The sequence below is a fragment of the Sus scrofa genome, chromosome 10, assembly GCF_000003025.6.
Source record: "Sus scrofa isolate TJ Tabasco breed Duroc chromosome 10, Sscrofa11.1, whole genome shotgun sequence".
Classification (NCBI taxonomy): domain Eukaryota; kingdom Metazoa; phylum Chordata; class Mammalia; order Artiodactyla; family Suidae; genus Sus; species Sus scrofa.
Genome location: NC_010452.4, coordinates 30,417,473 through 30,432,471, shown reverse-complemented (window position 1 = coordinate 30,432,471; position 14,999 = coordinate 30,417,473). Strand labels below are relative to the sequence as shown.

At 47.4% G+C, this 14,999-nt stretch overlaps 1 protein-coding gene across 9 annotated transcripts in view; it reads left to right on the top strand.

Annotated features, from left to right (window-relative positions):
* Positions 2,534-14,999, top strand: part of NTRK2 (neurotrophic receptor tyrosine kinase 2) — a 399,889-nt gene continuing 387,423 nt past the window's right edge. The window contains exons 1-4 of one of the 9 annotated variants that reach the window (XM_021064646.1): positions 2,595-2,935; positions 3,462-3,584; positions 3,832-4,052; positions 4,537-5,103. In XM_021064646.1, coding sequence (XP_020920305.1) covers positions 4,892-5,103 — 212 coding nt within the window. In that variant the 5' untranslated portion in view covers positions 2,595-2,935; positions 3,462-3,584; positions 3,832-4,052; positions 4,537-4,891. Of the gene's footprint in view, positions 2,936-3,461; positions 3,585-3,831; positions 4,128-4,536; positions 5,104-5,191; positions 6,285-14,999 lie in introns of those variants that run through there. The other 8 variants (XM_021064642.1, XM_021064644.1, XM_021064648.1 and 5 more) reach the window with 8 other exon arrangements.

The following is a 14,999-nucleotide window of genomic DNA, read 5'->3' as shown; positions in this document are numbered from 1 at the left end:
CTTTTTCTCTTTTTAGGGCCACACCCAAGGCATATGGAAGTTCCCAGGCTAGGGGTTGAATTGGAGCTGTAGCCTCTGGCCTATGCCACAGCCACAGCAACGCTGGATCCAAGCCGCGCCTGCGACCTACACCACAGCTCACGGCAATGCTGGATCCTTGACCCACTGAGCAAGGCCAGGGATCAAACCCGAAACCTCATGGTTCCTAGTCAGACTCATTTCCGCTGGGCCAAGATGGGAACTCCCAAATTCTTTTTCTTAAAAACAAAAACAAAAACTGTTTAAAGTCTGCCTTTTCCCCTCAGCTTTATGGAGCACAAATTTTTGCTATGTTGTATTTTCAGTTTTCCTTTTGAGTGTCTCTTTGACCCTCTTCCGTTTCTCCTTTCTTTCCCTGGCTTCAGTCAGTTCCATCACCGAGTGTGCTCATCAGTACCTCGCTGAATACCTGAGATGGACCCTCTGCAGACTTCCCGGGTGTTCTCTCTACATCCCTCTCTCCCCTGCTGATCTGTCCTATGAACTCTGTGCTCCTTGGTCTCCCTGAACTCTCGGCTCTATCCCCTTAAATCACGGAGCTGCACTCTGCCTGGGTTCCCGTACCCTGAGCCACAGCCTTCATCCTGTGGTCACTGTCCTGAAAATTGTCGTTTCAGGTGTTTTCTTCAGTGTCCTGTTGGTTTGACCGGGAAGTTAAATATGGTCCCCACGGCTCCCTCTTAGGAGCAGAAACTGTCAGTGTTTTTGTCTTTAATAGCCCAGTATGGAATGTTAATATCAACGTATTGTGTTATTACAAGCATTAGAAAATGAAATGGTATACACTAGAAAATAAAATATAACCATGTTCCATGTATTAAGAGAAAATATGTTTAGTGAAACTTTTTTTAGTTATATGCATAGATGTATGGGTGCATCGGCTTGTGATAGAAAAGGCATTTCTTAGTGTAAGTCATGGTGAAAATAGTTTGAGAAACCCTGTTTTAGGTGTACCATGGTCCAGTACAGGCCAGAGTCTGCAATGCTTAGTCTCCATCTCTGCCTTGAAGGGTCATATGATCTGGGAAAATTTATCTTTCATTTTGTCCATCTGAAAAAGGCTCCTACAAAGCCATGGTCTGAGCATCCCTGATATCTCTGTGAAATATATTGTAGGTCTTAACACTGAGATAGAGTCATAATTCTATCAGTTAATAAATATTGATTGCCCAGTGTGTTTCGGGCACTGTGCATGAAAGAAAATGTTGAGATAGTAGCATGAACCAGAGCAGAGGGAGGTCCTCCCTGGCCTTGTGCCAGAACATACCTGGAGACTAGAGGAGGCAGAAAGTAAGGCAACAAAAATGCTATGAAAATTCATAGCATGGGGAAGACTGTGGAGATAGGAAGAAGGGTGCCTGGGGAGAATCATTTAGATGGACTTGCCAGGGTGAGAGGTTAAGAGAGTGAGACTATAGATGAGGAATCTCAACTTCAGTATATTTTATTAAACACACGTGCATATATACTTTAATACCTACGATGTCTTTGAGATGTACTAATGAAAAAAATAAAGACCCTTGCTTTCATGGAGCTTACATTCTACTGGGAGAGATACAATAAATAATAAATATCATAAATAAACCATCTGTTAAAAGAAGAAACAGGGGAGGAAGGGAAGTGGGGCCACCAATTTTAAGTGAGAGATATTTGGTGGGGCATATTTGGAATTAAATATGATGGCATCAAATATCTATTGTAATACAACTTCTAAAAATATTCCAACATAATTAGAATGTTCTGGTCTACAAATTACTCTAAACTGTCCCTCCTTTGGATCTTGCATTGACACTTTGCAGCCACTAGGGTGCAAGTGGGCCCTTTCTGGGAAAAATGAGTTGAAAAAGGAGGTGTGAGAGAGATGCGAATATTTATGTACACACCCTTCCCCCAAGTGTTCCGAAGGGGCAGCGCCATTAAGAACACTGGTGAGACAGGCAGAGGAGTGTTACAGTATGACCTGTACCAAGACTTTTTTGCCCTTGGCTTCCCTACCTTGGCACATCCTCACTTGCCAGGGGGTCGAAAGGAGAAATGAACTTCAGCCAGGTCATTCAGCACCAGTGCATGTCACAGCTGAGTAACGGTGGAGAGAGGAAGGCCTGCTGGCCTTATCTTCCTGCCCCTGAAACGAGATTTTTGGATGCTGTGCGAGGATTCCCGCTTACACTCAGAGCCCAGGGTCTGTACAAAAGCCCTACTAAATGCTTTCGGTTCCCCTGTAATATTTAAGGCGTAGGCGAGATGTGAGCATCTCTTTGGCCTTCGGGATTCTCCATCCTTCCCACCCCCAGCATCTCGGACAGATCTATAACCAGTCTCATCTTAGGATGCGATCCCATCCCCTCGCACATTTTCGCGCGGAGAGCGGCCCGCCTTTTGCCGGGCGGAAGCTAGGCGAGAACTGGCAAGCCGCGCGAGGGTCGGGAAGGGGCGCGCACGCGTCCAGCGCCGCCGGTTGCGCATCTGGAGCCAGAGCGCGCCCCTCCCGCGCAGTGCCCGGCGAGGCCGCGGCCGTGGGTTGGTGCTTCCAAGCGTGCCGGGTTCTCTCTCCCCGCGCGGGGGCACCAAAGCCCTCGGAAGTGTCAGGCACTGCGGTGCATTTTCCCAGTTCCCTTTTAAATGACTGCGGAAAAACAGACTCTCCGAGTCGCAAATGGGAAGACGGATTCTCAGACAAGGCTTGCGGATGCCCCGCGGCCATCATTTAACTGCGCCCGCAGAGCAGTTACGGTTTGTCACTCGACCCTCCCGGATCGCCTCGTTTGTCCCTAGTGAGACCCCGAGGCTCTGCCCGCGCCGGGCTTCTCAATAGCTGGATGCATGTCGTGCTCTGGGCAGCGCGGGCGCAGGGCACGCGTTCGCGCACACCCGCGCACACACGAAAACGCGCAAGGTACGGCAGGGGAGAAAGGGCTCTGGGTGCCCCGAGCGGGGGTGGGCATCGCGGGGAGTGAAGCTACAGTCTGGGAATGGCTGCATCCCGCCAGGTTGAAGGATGAGAGAAAATGACGCGGCGCCACTCATTAGACAGGCCAGGGTGGCTGCCGCGCATTTAGGGGACCCAATACGCGTCAGGCGCGCTCCCTTCCCCTCACATGTCTCTATTTCCCGGGCGTGTGATGCCAGAAAACGGCAGGAAAAAGACCCACTTAGAGAGTCAGAGTTGCGTTTGGAGACTCCTCTCCCTCTGCAAAAGCACCAACAGGAAGACCCCCTAAAACCACCGTTCCCCAAATAGATGGTCCGGAAAGGGGGCGGTTATCCTTGGTTACCAATGCTGGACACGTTTTTGTGTTTACAATATTTATTTATTTTTAGGATAGCTCTTCCTCCCTTTTAGGCAGGATGGGAAAGGAGAATGCAGCGGGGAGGGAGAAAGAAGGGAGGATTCCTATAATAAGAATCAGCGCATTTTTCAGAGCTGAACCGAGACGGGTTTCCATTTCCAAAAAGGAGACTGCCTCTATCCCGATTTTACAAGAGACCGCGGTGTGAATTAGGGACTGGGAGGCGTCATAGAGGAGGAACAGTCCATCTCAGAGGTACCTGGATCTAAATGCACGCACACACACGCAGACACAGGCGCGCGCGTCTACACGGACAGGCTGTGTGCGGGTGTGCGCGTGTGTGAACTCCCACATGCTGCTGCTGCTGTCTGCTTCTGGCCAGTGGCACCGACGCCTCCCTCCTCCCTGCACGCCCCCAGATTCCCCTCCCCTCCCCGTTGCTTTTGTCTGGAGGGTGTTATGGGTTTGTGTGTGTATGAGCGTGTGTGTTTTTGGATTTCAGACTAATTTTCTGGAGTTTCTGCCCCTGCTCTGCGTCAGCCCTCACGTCACTTCGCCAGCAGTAGCAGAGGCGGCGGCGGCGGCGGCGGCGGCGGCTCCCGGAATTGGGTTGGAGCAGGAGCCTCGCTCGCTCCTTAGCTCGCGCTCTCCGAGCTCCGTGCCCAGCGGCAGGAGGAGCCTGGACCCAGGCGCCGCTGGCGGGCGGTAGGCGCCGGAGCCCGGGTGAGCAGCGCGGACAGTGCCTTCTGTCATCTCGGCCTCACTGTCCCCCCTGGGGCGGCCGCGGCGGCTCCCCAGGTGGAACGCGCCGCACCACCTGCCCGCGCCCCCTTCGCCCAGGGGCCCTGGCGGATTCTGCAGCATCATTCGGGTGCCCCGTCGCGGAACCATCGCCCCTGGCAGTCTCCGCGTCCCCCTTTAATGGGTCCTACACCTGGCTGGTGCCATGGAATCCTATCTCGAGGCCCTTTGCCCTATTTCCCCACAACCTCGGGCTCCGAGAGAGGGTGGGCACGCTGGTGCCCCCGCGGCGACAGTGTCATCGAGGGGCAAGTTCATTTCTGGGGTCAGAGCTGGGCACTGGTCCATCCACAGTCTCCCGGCTGGGCTCGGGGTCGGGGGGTGACACGAGCGCGGAGGGAGTGTACCCCAATTCGTGGTGTCTGGGGTCCGCGGCTCAGTCTCATGCGTGTCTGTTTGTCCTTAGCCCCGAGGTGCGTCCCGGATCCCAGTGCGCGTCTAGGAAGGAGCCTGCGTCCCAGAGCGTCCCAGGAGCGCGGCCGCCCGGTGCTCGGCTCCCCGGCCATGCAGCGGCGGCCGAGGCGCAGCTCCCAGAGACGGTAGCGCCCCCTGTGAGGAGGCCCGAAATGCCCCTGCCACTGTGAACCCGCCAGGACGCGCTCAGCTCCGGACACGCTCGGCTCTGCGCGCCTGCGAGGAGCACCGAGTGGAGAGAGAGCGGCAGGCGCAGCAAAGGCCGCCCAGCACCGGCAGGGGAGGCCGGCCGGTGCGGTTCAGGGACACGTACTCAGTCTGACTCGAGCTGGCACTGGTGGCTAGGAATGTCGTCCTGGACGAGGTGGCATGGGCCTGCCATGGCGCGGCTCTGGGGCTTCTGCTGGCTGATTGTGGGCTTCTGGAGGGCCGCTCTTGCCTGTCCCACATCCTGCAAATGCAGCGCCTCTCGGATCTGGTGCAGCGACCCTTCTCCTGGCATCGTGGCATTCCCGAGGTTGGAGCCTTCCACTGCAGACCCTGAGAACATCACCGAAATGTGAGTGTTCCTTATGCTCCTTCCTTCCTTCCTTTTCTCCTCGCCCCTAGGGCCTGGGCTGGACAGGCAGGTTCGTCGTCCTGCTGGTGAATGTTGTTTGAAGTCTGGGGAGAAGTCAGAGATGAGAGATGCAGAGCTGGACCATCTGTCAGTTACCTGTGTCACTGCCTTGGGGCTGTGAACATAAGGAGAAGTGTGACAATTTAAAATATTTTGAATAATACATGTCTATTATAGTCCTATGCACTTTATATGTCAAAGCCCTGTTGGGTGTGCTTTAAGCTTCCCATATGCAGTAACTTAGTTCTGGACATGTTTGTTTCATAAGGTGCTTGCTATGTGTATGTTGTGTTAGGAGAAGCTCCAGTAATATTTGCTAGAAAAGAAGTTAAAGTAATTTTTGAAGAAAAACGAAACAACTGTTGAAGGAAGTTCGAGTCTCCCCCTTAACATCTTTCTCTGAGGTCTGGAGTTCACCAATTTCCCTTTTCATTTTATATATCAGATTTTGCTTAGGAGAGTGCATCCAGAGATGGCCTTGAAAATGATCTGTAAGAAGAGAAGTTCTGAGTGTTGAAATGCACTGGCTCAAAAGAGAAAATGTGATCGTTGGAAGCCTAAAAGCCTGGTCTGATTTAATTTGGACTTGACTTCCCAGAGATATAATTTGGAGACCATTTGGATTATAAATCTTAATTGCCCATTGGATTATTCCCCGGGACGAGGTTGGATGATAAAGCAGTGTGTAGGACTCTGTTGAGTGCTGCCTTTAGCCTCGGACCCCGCGGTCCCTGGAAATGTTTGAGCTTGTCCTGATCCGATGGAGAGACAGAATTGTGTATTTCTGTCCTCCACTTCTGATGCCTTGTGACAAATCCATTACCAAGAAGGAATTCTCTGGCCCTTTCTCTAGCATTCCCCTCTCATCTTTGTATGGGGGCTTTGCCATTGTATACGTTTCCTTAATGTAGGATTTTAGGCGTCCATAGAGAAGATTGTGAGGCAAAGTTTCTTCTCCTGCTTTCCTTGAGGGTGTTTGACGCCAGGATAGGCAGCCGTGAAAGTAGGGCTTGGGCTGTGGCCTTCCGGTCGGCGAGTGCGCATGCATTTCCCCCTCCCCCACGGAAAACAGCACACCCTGGTTGTGCCAACGTAGTTGACCGAGATAACCTGTTTTTAATGTAAGTAAGAGACCTTCCCAGTCTGTTGTTTTTTTTTCTGCGGGTGATGCTCGAGTTAGAAGGCTCAGGCAGGAGGAAATGACAACAGAACCGAGGAGAGACGTGCCGGCCCAGCACTGCTGAGACGTGCCGGGAGCCGCCAACTGTCAGGCTGGATTGGGGATGCTCGGATGGCAATCGTTTTGGCAAGCAGAGCAGCAGGCAGGGCTCAGAGGAAGGGTGGGTAGGGCCCAGATCTCACTGGTCCTGGCTTGGGCTGGTCCAGGCTCGCCAGGCTGGTCAACATGTCCGTGGCCTTTTGTCAGCATCTGTGTCTTTTTCGTGAGATGGGTGTCAGTCAGTAGTCAGATGGAAGAAGCCATATGGAATTCAGAGGCCTTCAGACTATTTTGAGACCATGGGGAGTACCTGTATAGAGTTAGATGGTGTGTGTGTGTGTGTGTGTGTGTGCGTGCATGTGTTTGTGTATGCGTGCATGTGTGTGTGTGTGCGTGCACGTGTGTCTGTGTGTCCGTGTGTGACTGTTTTAAAATTCTCTCTTCAGTGATAACTATATAATGAAGGAGGAAACATAGGGCTAATTATTTTTTTCACTCTAGTGTTTTTTCAGGCTATAATTGGGGGAAAAATAAAACTTTTCTTTAAATTAAAAAAAACCCCTTATTTAACACCTTAGTGTTCTTAGCTGCCTGATATATTTGAAATTCATAGATTTGAGTAGAGCTTTCATATATCAGTTCTCAGAGTTGGTGTTGTTTCTTTTTTATCTGATGGTATTTTCCTAGTTTCAGGATTAATTTTTTTTTTCATCGATCAAAGCATTTGTCACAGTTATTCATTCAATAACAGCTAATCATGACTCCTAATTTCTACTCATGTATACTTTCGATTTGGAAAACCCACTGAGATGGAGAGAAGGGGAGAAGTGTGTAGCCCAAAGTGTTCAGTGTGGGGAATTAGGTGAGAAACACGAGGCTGATCGAGGTGAGCTCTGAGCTAAAGTACCTATCTCTGCCCAGTCCCTCAGCTTCATTTGAGCTCAGGCAATTTGTGCTCCAGTGTCTTTATTTGTAAAATGTTTTGAAATTCTTTTTTGGAAAGCACTTTGTATGATTATTTTGAATTCTACTGCTTTGATCGCCAAATGACATGAGTAGATGGGCTTGTTTCACTTTCATCCTTATATGACACCATTTGTGCTTTCCTACATATTAATATTTGCTTGAACAGCTTTTAAATTCTTGACCAGTGGATACCAGCTGCAGTTGGAACCAAATTACACTTTTTTTTTTAAACTTTGTTATTAGACCCAATGGTATTCTTGCAATAACCTGTTTGAAAGTTCTAGTTTAATGGGTTTTTGCTGAAATTACATGTTTCTCTTTAAAAAAAAAGAAAAAAAAACAGGGCTAATGTAGCTAAAATCATGCTTAGAGTTTGCTGAAAACACAATTTACTATATCGTTTAGAAAGAGTCACTCTTTTAATATCTATATACTGGGGGGAAAAGCAAAACCACCATGGGTTCAGAGAGAGCCCATGGTAAAACTTTTTCAAAATACATGGATGGAGTACTTAAGAGAGAGGATTTTATTTCTCGATTCTTCAGGCATATGTTAAGCCAGGCTGACATTTCGTTTTCAGTCATTATTTGAATCTGTTTGATTAAAAATCTTCCCATCACAGTGTCCATCTCACATCCTTTACTCACATATGTGACCCAGGTCTATATCTACAACTGTGTGTAGACACACATCATACCTGTCCAGCATCACACTGCCCATACGTGCCAGCTTCTGTTGTTTGGAGATGCTCATACCAGAGCAGTGCTAAGTTAAATTCAAAAACAATACTGTTGTCACATATAAATGTGATTCTAGAGTAAAGTCTATTGTTGGAATTATGCAACCAGCCATTTAAGTCTTAGATGTGGCAAGTGGCAAAATGTTTTGCAAAAAAGGACAGGTTCCGTCTCATTCCATGGTAAAAGGAAAGGTTGAAGTATAAAATAGGTCATGAATTTTTTAAAAATTGTGGTCAGGAACACATGACATAAAGCTTACCGTGTTAACTATCTTTTAAGTGTACCGTTCAGTAGCGTTAAATATATTCACATGGTTGTGAAGGGGAATGTATTTTTATATTGCACATATTTTTTGAAGACCAGCAAAGACCTTGTCTTTCTAAATTTCTCAGGTGACATTCACTGATTTGGGATTAATCTTTGGAGACTGGTCTCATAGTTTTCCTCTTAGTACCACATAAATGGAATTTGTAGCTTCTGCTGCCAGAGCCTCTGTGTGCAATTTATTGTTGGCTTGGTTAAGCAGCTGTAATGTTATGTCATTAATACATTGATTTTGGCTCTCTCACCTTAGTAAGCTTTTCCACTGCAATTAATCGTACTAAAAAAAAATCCTGGCACTTATAAGGATTCAGTGAAAGGCAGCCGTACTTATTACTCTGATATTTACTGCTCAGCCCCTCTGTTGGGGGCTTTAGAACTTTGGATTGTGTTTTATGCACATTTGAGAACCCCAAAGTTGTGAGTGTGATGGGATAAGCCACACTGGACTTGTTAATAAATAAGGCAGTCTTATTTACATTCATTATTTAATACAGCTTCCGAGCTGGAGTTGAAAACGCGCCGTCTTCCTGGTGAAGGTATTTACAGAATTCAGCTCAGCCCAACCACCAAAATCGTCTTCGTTTCACATCTTCTATCTCTGCATCATGGAAGTTTTTATTACATTGGGTAAAACAATTGAAAAGGCCCATGACCCTCTGACCCTACATTCCCCCACCTCTCCCTCTCCATCACTTCTCATTGACTCTACAGGAACATGTGTTTGATTTTTTTTTCCCCCTTCTTCTCTGAAAAGTGATATTTCCTGATGGGAATTCAGAGCCCTAGAGTTAAGAGAAGAGCCTGGGCTATGTGTTATTGCAGGCAAGGAATGGGAAGTTGGGATGGTGCGGTCAGAGCTCCCCAGCGCAGAGTTTAGTTCTGTTTGAAGATCTTTCACTGTTTCTAAACTCAAAAGTTGGCAGCTGAGCGTTGAGGTCTCTTTCTCCTCCAGAACATTCGGTATGATGTCTTTGATTATCTCCAGGTCCTAAGGATACAAAACCTAGAGTTTTCGTTTAGCTGGGGAAAAGGAATTAAATTTCTTTTCTTTTTCTGTTTTTGGTTTCTTTATCTTTCTTTTTTTTTTTTTTTTTTTTTGCTCTTTGCCTTTGGTACCAAGCAAATGCCGCCAGTTTTAACTCATTGCTCATTTGCCTGTTAGGAAAAGGAACATAATCAAGCCATTATTGAATATCATGCACTGCCATCATCCCTCAGAAGAACCTGACCACTTCTCCAGAGAACTTCTTGTAGGTTCAGAAACTATAGGTTGAACTGTGACTTTGAACCTGCTGCTCCTCGGAGCAATGCTGATTTTTGGTTCTTTATGATGTTTACAAATCAATTGGATAATTTGGGTGACAGGTTATTTAGACAGGGCAATTTTTTTTTCTCATTTGATGTGTGTGAGAGAAAGAAAGGGAGAGAAAAAATATCTGAACCTTGGGTTGCTAATAGTTGATTGATCATTTTCATAATGTATTTGGTCTAAGTTTTGAAAACACACACTACCCCCCTGCAGTGGCTTGATAATCTTAGCTCCGTATTTGATTTCTGATTGATCACTATTAAAGAAAGCGAAAGATCCCTCATAATCGGGATGGCTTGTCACCACTCACTTTGCTCTCTGGGCTGTCCAGAGGACTAGCAAGTTGTAAATATTGATCTTGGAGATGAAGGAGTGAATGCTTGTGATTGCTATAAACCTGGGAAGAAAAATAACACATAGGTGCTATGTTTACATATTAAAAAAAAAAAAACATATATATGTTATAGAAAGCTGGAGTCAGGAGTTTCCTGATCTTGAAGCAGCCCCTCGTGTCTCTGGGCCTGAGTTTGTCAGCTGAATTCCGTGCTCTGGTTCTGAAGCTCCGCAAGCTTTGGTAGTGGAGAAAGTGCAGTTCATACATCAGCTACGAAGAAGAGATTGGTCCTGGGTGCTCAGAGCCCAGCAGTGCTAGAATCTGAGGACCTTTGGTGTCATTGGGTCTCAAGTGCATGTTTTCTTTTTACTTTTTCGGCTGTACCTGCGGCATGCCGAAGTTCCTGAGCCAGGGATTGAACCCAAGCCATTGCGGTGACAATGCCAGATCTTTAACCCACTGCACCACAAGGGAACTCCTCCATGTGCATGTTTGCAGGGGCTGCTCTGAATTCTCCAAACCATTCATATCTTTTTCAGTGTGAGCTGCTTAATAAGACTGGTGGCATGTGTGTGCTTGGGCCAATGGGTCCAAGGTCACAGAGTCCCTTAAAATCAGGACCATGCAAAGAGCAGGGGGCTTAGAAATGCCCTGCTCCATGCCCCTCTGTGTGAATGAGGGGTGGTGAGGAGAGTGGCTTTTAAAGCACTGATGTGTTTAGGACATTCAGATCCTGGAAACTTTCTCTTAGTATCCAAAGGAAGTGCCAAGGCCTTTACTTTAGCATGCCTCCCCTCTGTTCTGTGTCTTTGGATTGAACTTGACTCCAGCCCACCATTTTCGAAGCATCAGAGATGTGAAGACAAGCTTAGTCTGGCTAAGTCTTTGCAACCCATCTCTACTAGCCTAAAGGCTTAAAAGTTGATGAGCTACTGATCCCAAAGCAATGACCCGATCTTTACCTAAGAAGAGAGCCATTTTTTTTTTTTTTTTTTTTTTGGTTTAGTTGACTGTGTGTTTGTTTATTGGTTTGAAGTCTCTCCTCTAAGTGACGCACACACAAAAGTCAGAGAAAAGCTTTCGTGAGTTGGCAGCAGTGAGGGACGCTGACCTTGAACCTGCTGGACCATCTTGGAGGGCTGGACTTGGAGGGAGGGCAGGGCAGACAGAGTGGAATGAAGGCTGCTGCCCGGGAGTCAGTGCCACAGTCAGCAGTGATTATGTAAATGGAGGAACCCACAGCTCTTTATACAAAGTCTGTCTTAGCTCCCATGAGAGACCCATGGCCAGAGAGTACTGTTTTTTCCAGCCTTCTTTTTTTTTTTTTTTTAAATTTAAATTTAAGGTATAGTTGATGTACCATGTTTCTTCAATTTCTGTGGTACAGCAAAGTGACCCAGTCACACACAGTTCTCTGTGGGGGCCCTTTGCCCATCCATTCCAAATATGCCAGTTTGCACCCTAAAACCCCAAACTACTGTCCATCCCACTTCCTCCTTCTCCCCCTTCTCATTGCCCCAAGACTGGTGGCTGAGCCAGGGAGCAAGCCTGAGGGCTGTTGACTCACATCCAGGATCCATTCTGCTACCATTTTGCATGTTGTCCACAGCCTGTGCTATGGCTTTTCCAGGATGAGCACACTTTGGAGACATACCTCTGGCTTCATGCAGGGCATCTCCCCAAGGGGTCTGGAAAGCACTTTACAGACATCTGCTTATTTAGGTTTAAAACCTCACTCTGAAGTAAGTGGGGAGGTCCTGACAACCTCAGAGGGATTGTCAGGTTGATTGGCTTGCCCGAGGCTCTCTGGTCAAGCTGAGCGTAATTCAAGATAGAATTCGCTCCAGTGTCTTGCTCCGGGCTTTGTCTACTCAGTCCCACTTGCCCAAGTTGGGCCTTAAGAGTACAGGCAATTTTAGGAGAAGTGTAGAGATTCAAATATATGTTCCCAAGTTAAACAGGATGGCAGTGGGGAGGAGGAGACTGAGGCCATCCCTCCCTCCTTTGTACCCTTTAGAGATAAAGGAGTCGTGTGCCCTTGGGAATGTGGCATCTTCTAGCATAGAATAAACATTTTAATCATTTAAACATAATAAACATTTTAAACATTTTAAATGATGTAATCGCACATCATTTAAGAGTTCCCTTTTTTTCTTGCAAAGAATGGCCTGCTGTTACTTAGAACCCCACCCTTTCCTGTAATCTTCATCTCCCCATCATTTCCTGGACAGACAGATACACACACACACCCCAGAAGTCTATTTGTGTGTGTACAATGTGTCTATGAATCTATAAACATATGTATAAAACTCTTCTAGGTGTGGTCTTTTCAGACTTCATTATCTGGAATTATAGAATTTTTCTAACCATTGAGGACTTACTTCAACCACCCAGATTTTTTTTTTTTAAAGCCTGAGATATAATTGACATATAATATTATATTCATTTCAGGCATACAACATAGTGATTCAATATTGGTATATATATTGCAAAATGATCACCCAATAAGTCTCATTAACATCCATCACCACCCATAGTTAGCACATTTTTTTTTCTTGTGATAAGAACTTTGAAGATCTCTTAGCAACTTTCAAATATATACTACAGTATTATTTTTTCTTAGTTTTTTTTGGTTTTTATTTTTGGTCTTTTTGCCTTTTCTAGGGCCACATCTGTGGCATATGGAGGTTCCCGGGCTAGGGGTTGAATCGGAGCTGTAGCCGCTGGCCTACACCACAGCCACAGCAACGCGGGATCCGAGCCTCATCTTCGACCTACACCACAGCTCATGGCAACGCTGGACCCTTAACCCACTGAGAAAGGCCAGGGATCGAACCTGCAACCTCATGGTTCCTAGTCGGATTCGTTAACCACTGAGCCACGACGGAAACTCCTATAATACAGTATTATTGGTTATAGGCATCATGCTGCACATTATGTATATGTATATATGTATGTGTGTGTGTTTATACACACACACACACACACACATATAATTTATTTGCTTTGGCTACATGTGCAGCATGTGGAAGTTCCTGGGCCAGGGATGGAACCTGAGCCCTGGCATCCACCAGGGCTGCTGCCGATCCTTAACTGGCTGTGCCACAAGACAACTCCAAGCGCATTCTATTTTCCTTATAAATGCCCTTCCCAAGTTTTAAATTTGGTTTCAGTCGTTCTAGATTTCTCTCCATAAGGACCGAGCAAGAGGTCTTCTCTGAGTGAAGTGCATGAGCTTTAGAGCAGTGCCTCTGGTAGCCATCCTGGCTACTCAGAATGTGGCCTCGTTGATGGGTTCTCAGCAGAAGCAAACACACACAGTGATCAGTGAGGTGTTTTTGAACAATTCTACAATAGTGTCACTCAAACCAGAAGATAGTAGAATTCTTTTTTCTAACCTCCGTAACATGGTGCAATCTACAAAGATGGGTTCCTCTAAGCTTTAATCTTTGTTACCAGTTATTTCTTTTTTTTCTTTTTTGCTTTTTAGGGCTGCACCTGTGGCATATGGAGGTTCCCAGCCTAGGGGTCCAATTGGAGCTATAGCCCCAGGCCTGTGCCACAGCCATAGCAACACAGGATTCAAGCTACATCTGTGACCTACACCACAGCTCACAGCAATGCTAGATCCTTAACCCACTGAGGGAGGCCAGGGATTGAACCTGCAACCTCATGGGTCCTGGCCAGATTCTTTTCTGCTGTGCTGCAACGGGAACTCCCCAAGTTTATTTCTATTTCCTGTGCCCCGCAGTCCTCAGCTGTGAGGTGGCTGCCGGGGGCGGGGGGGTGTCTGGGCACAAGTTCCCTGTGGCTCACGGTGGGGACAGCCTGCTTCCTTCCTTAGGCCTCCGCTTACTCATCGTGCAGAGTGTGTGCAGGGATTGGGGGTGGGTGGGTGGGTAAGAGAGCTCAACACAATGGCCTCTAAGCCCTCGGCAAGGTATGGTGGAAAAACAGGCACCTCGCTCCGCAAAACCCAACCAGCCCAAGCCACACACTGTTGGTTGCCTCTCAGCTTCACTTCAGAATCCTGCAGCTGCCCCCCTGGACGCTGAGTGTCATGGTTGGATTTTGCTCCTGGCCTGTTGCCTTTGCATTCCTGGGTCCGGCCTTTTCCCTTTGTGACCTTTTAGTCTCCTTACTCTGTTTCTAGTGGTGTGTCTTATCTTCCTCCCCACTGCCCCCAACACACACACACACACACACACACACAAACACACACATACAGATACACATATGCACACAAAACACACAAATACACATACACACAGAAAACATTCACACACACACAGACACACACACACACACACACACACACACACACACACAGAGGCAGGTGCTTGATTGCAAAGCCCCTTTCATGGGTTGTAAAGAAATCTTTTGTTGCAGGACCTGTGGGTTGACCATCCTGGTTGGCCTTTGTGACCCTGACCTGATAACTTTAACACAGTCAGAGGGACAACAACATAAAGGAACCTGGGGTAACTGAAGGGGCCCTGGCTGGGGAGATGGGAGTTGGGGTTCCTGTCTACACTCTCACCGTAGCAGAACCTGGGATCCTGGGTGAGCCATTTAATCTCACCAGGCAGTTTCCTAATCCTGAAACTGGAGTTTGGGGTTGAGAAGGATGCTGATCCCTGAAAGCGTCTGTGGTTCTGAATCAGTCAGCCACGACCTTGTCTTTTCTGTTCTGAAATTCACCCTCGCCTCCTCCCCCCGGAGACCGATGCCGAGCTGAGCTTGCTTTAGTTCTCTTCGTGGCTTAGGCAACAGAGTCCCATCTGGCGGGGGGGGGGGGGGGGTCCTTTAAGTCCACCTCTCTAGTTCAGGGTAGATGGCTTTGCAGGTCACCTGCTCCCTGCCCTCCTGGGTGTCTGAGTGGCCCTGCTCCCAAGGTTTCACACTCATTGGAACAAACATTTTTTTTCCCCTAGAAGTAGTTTT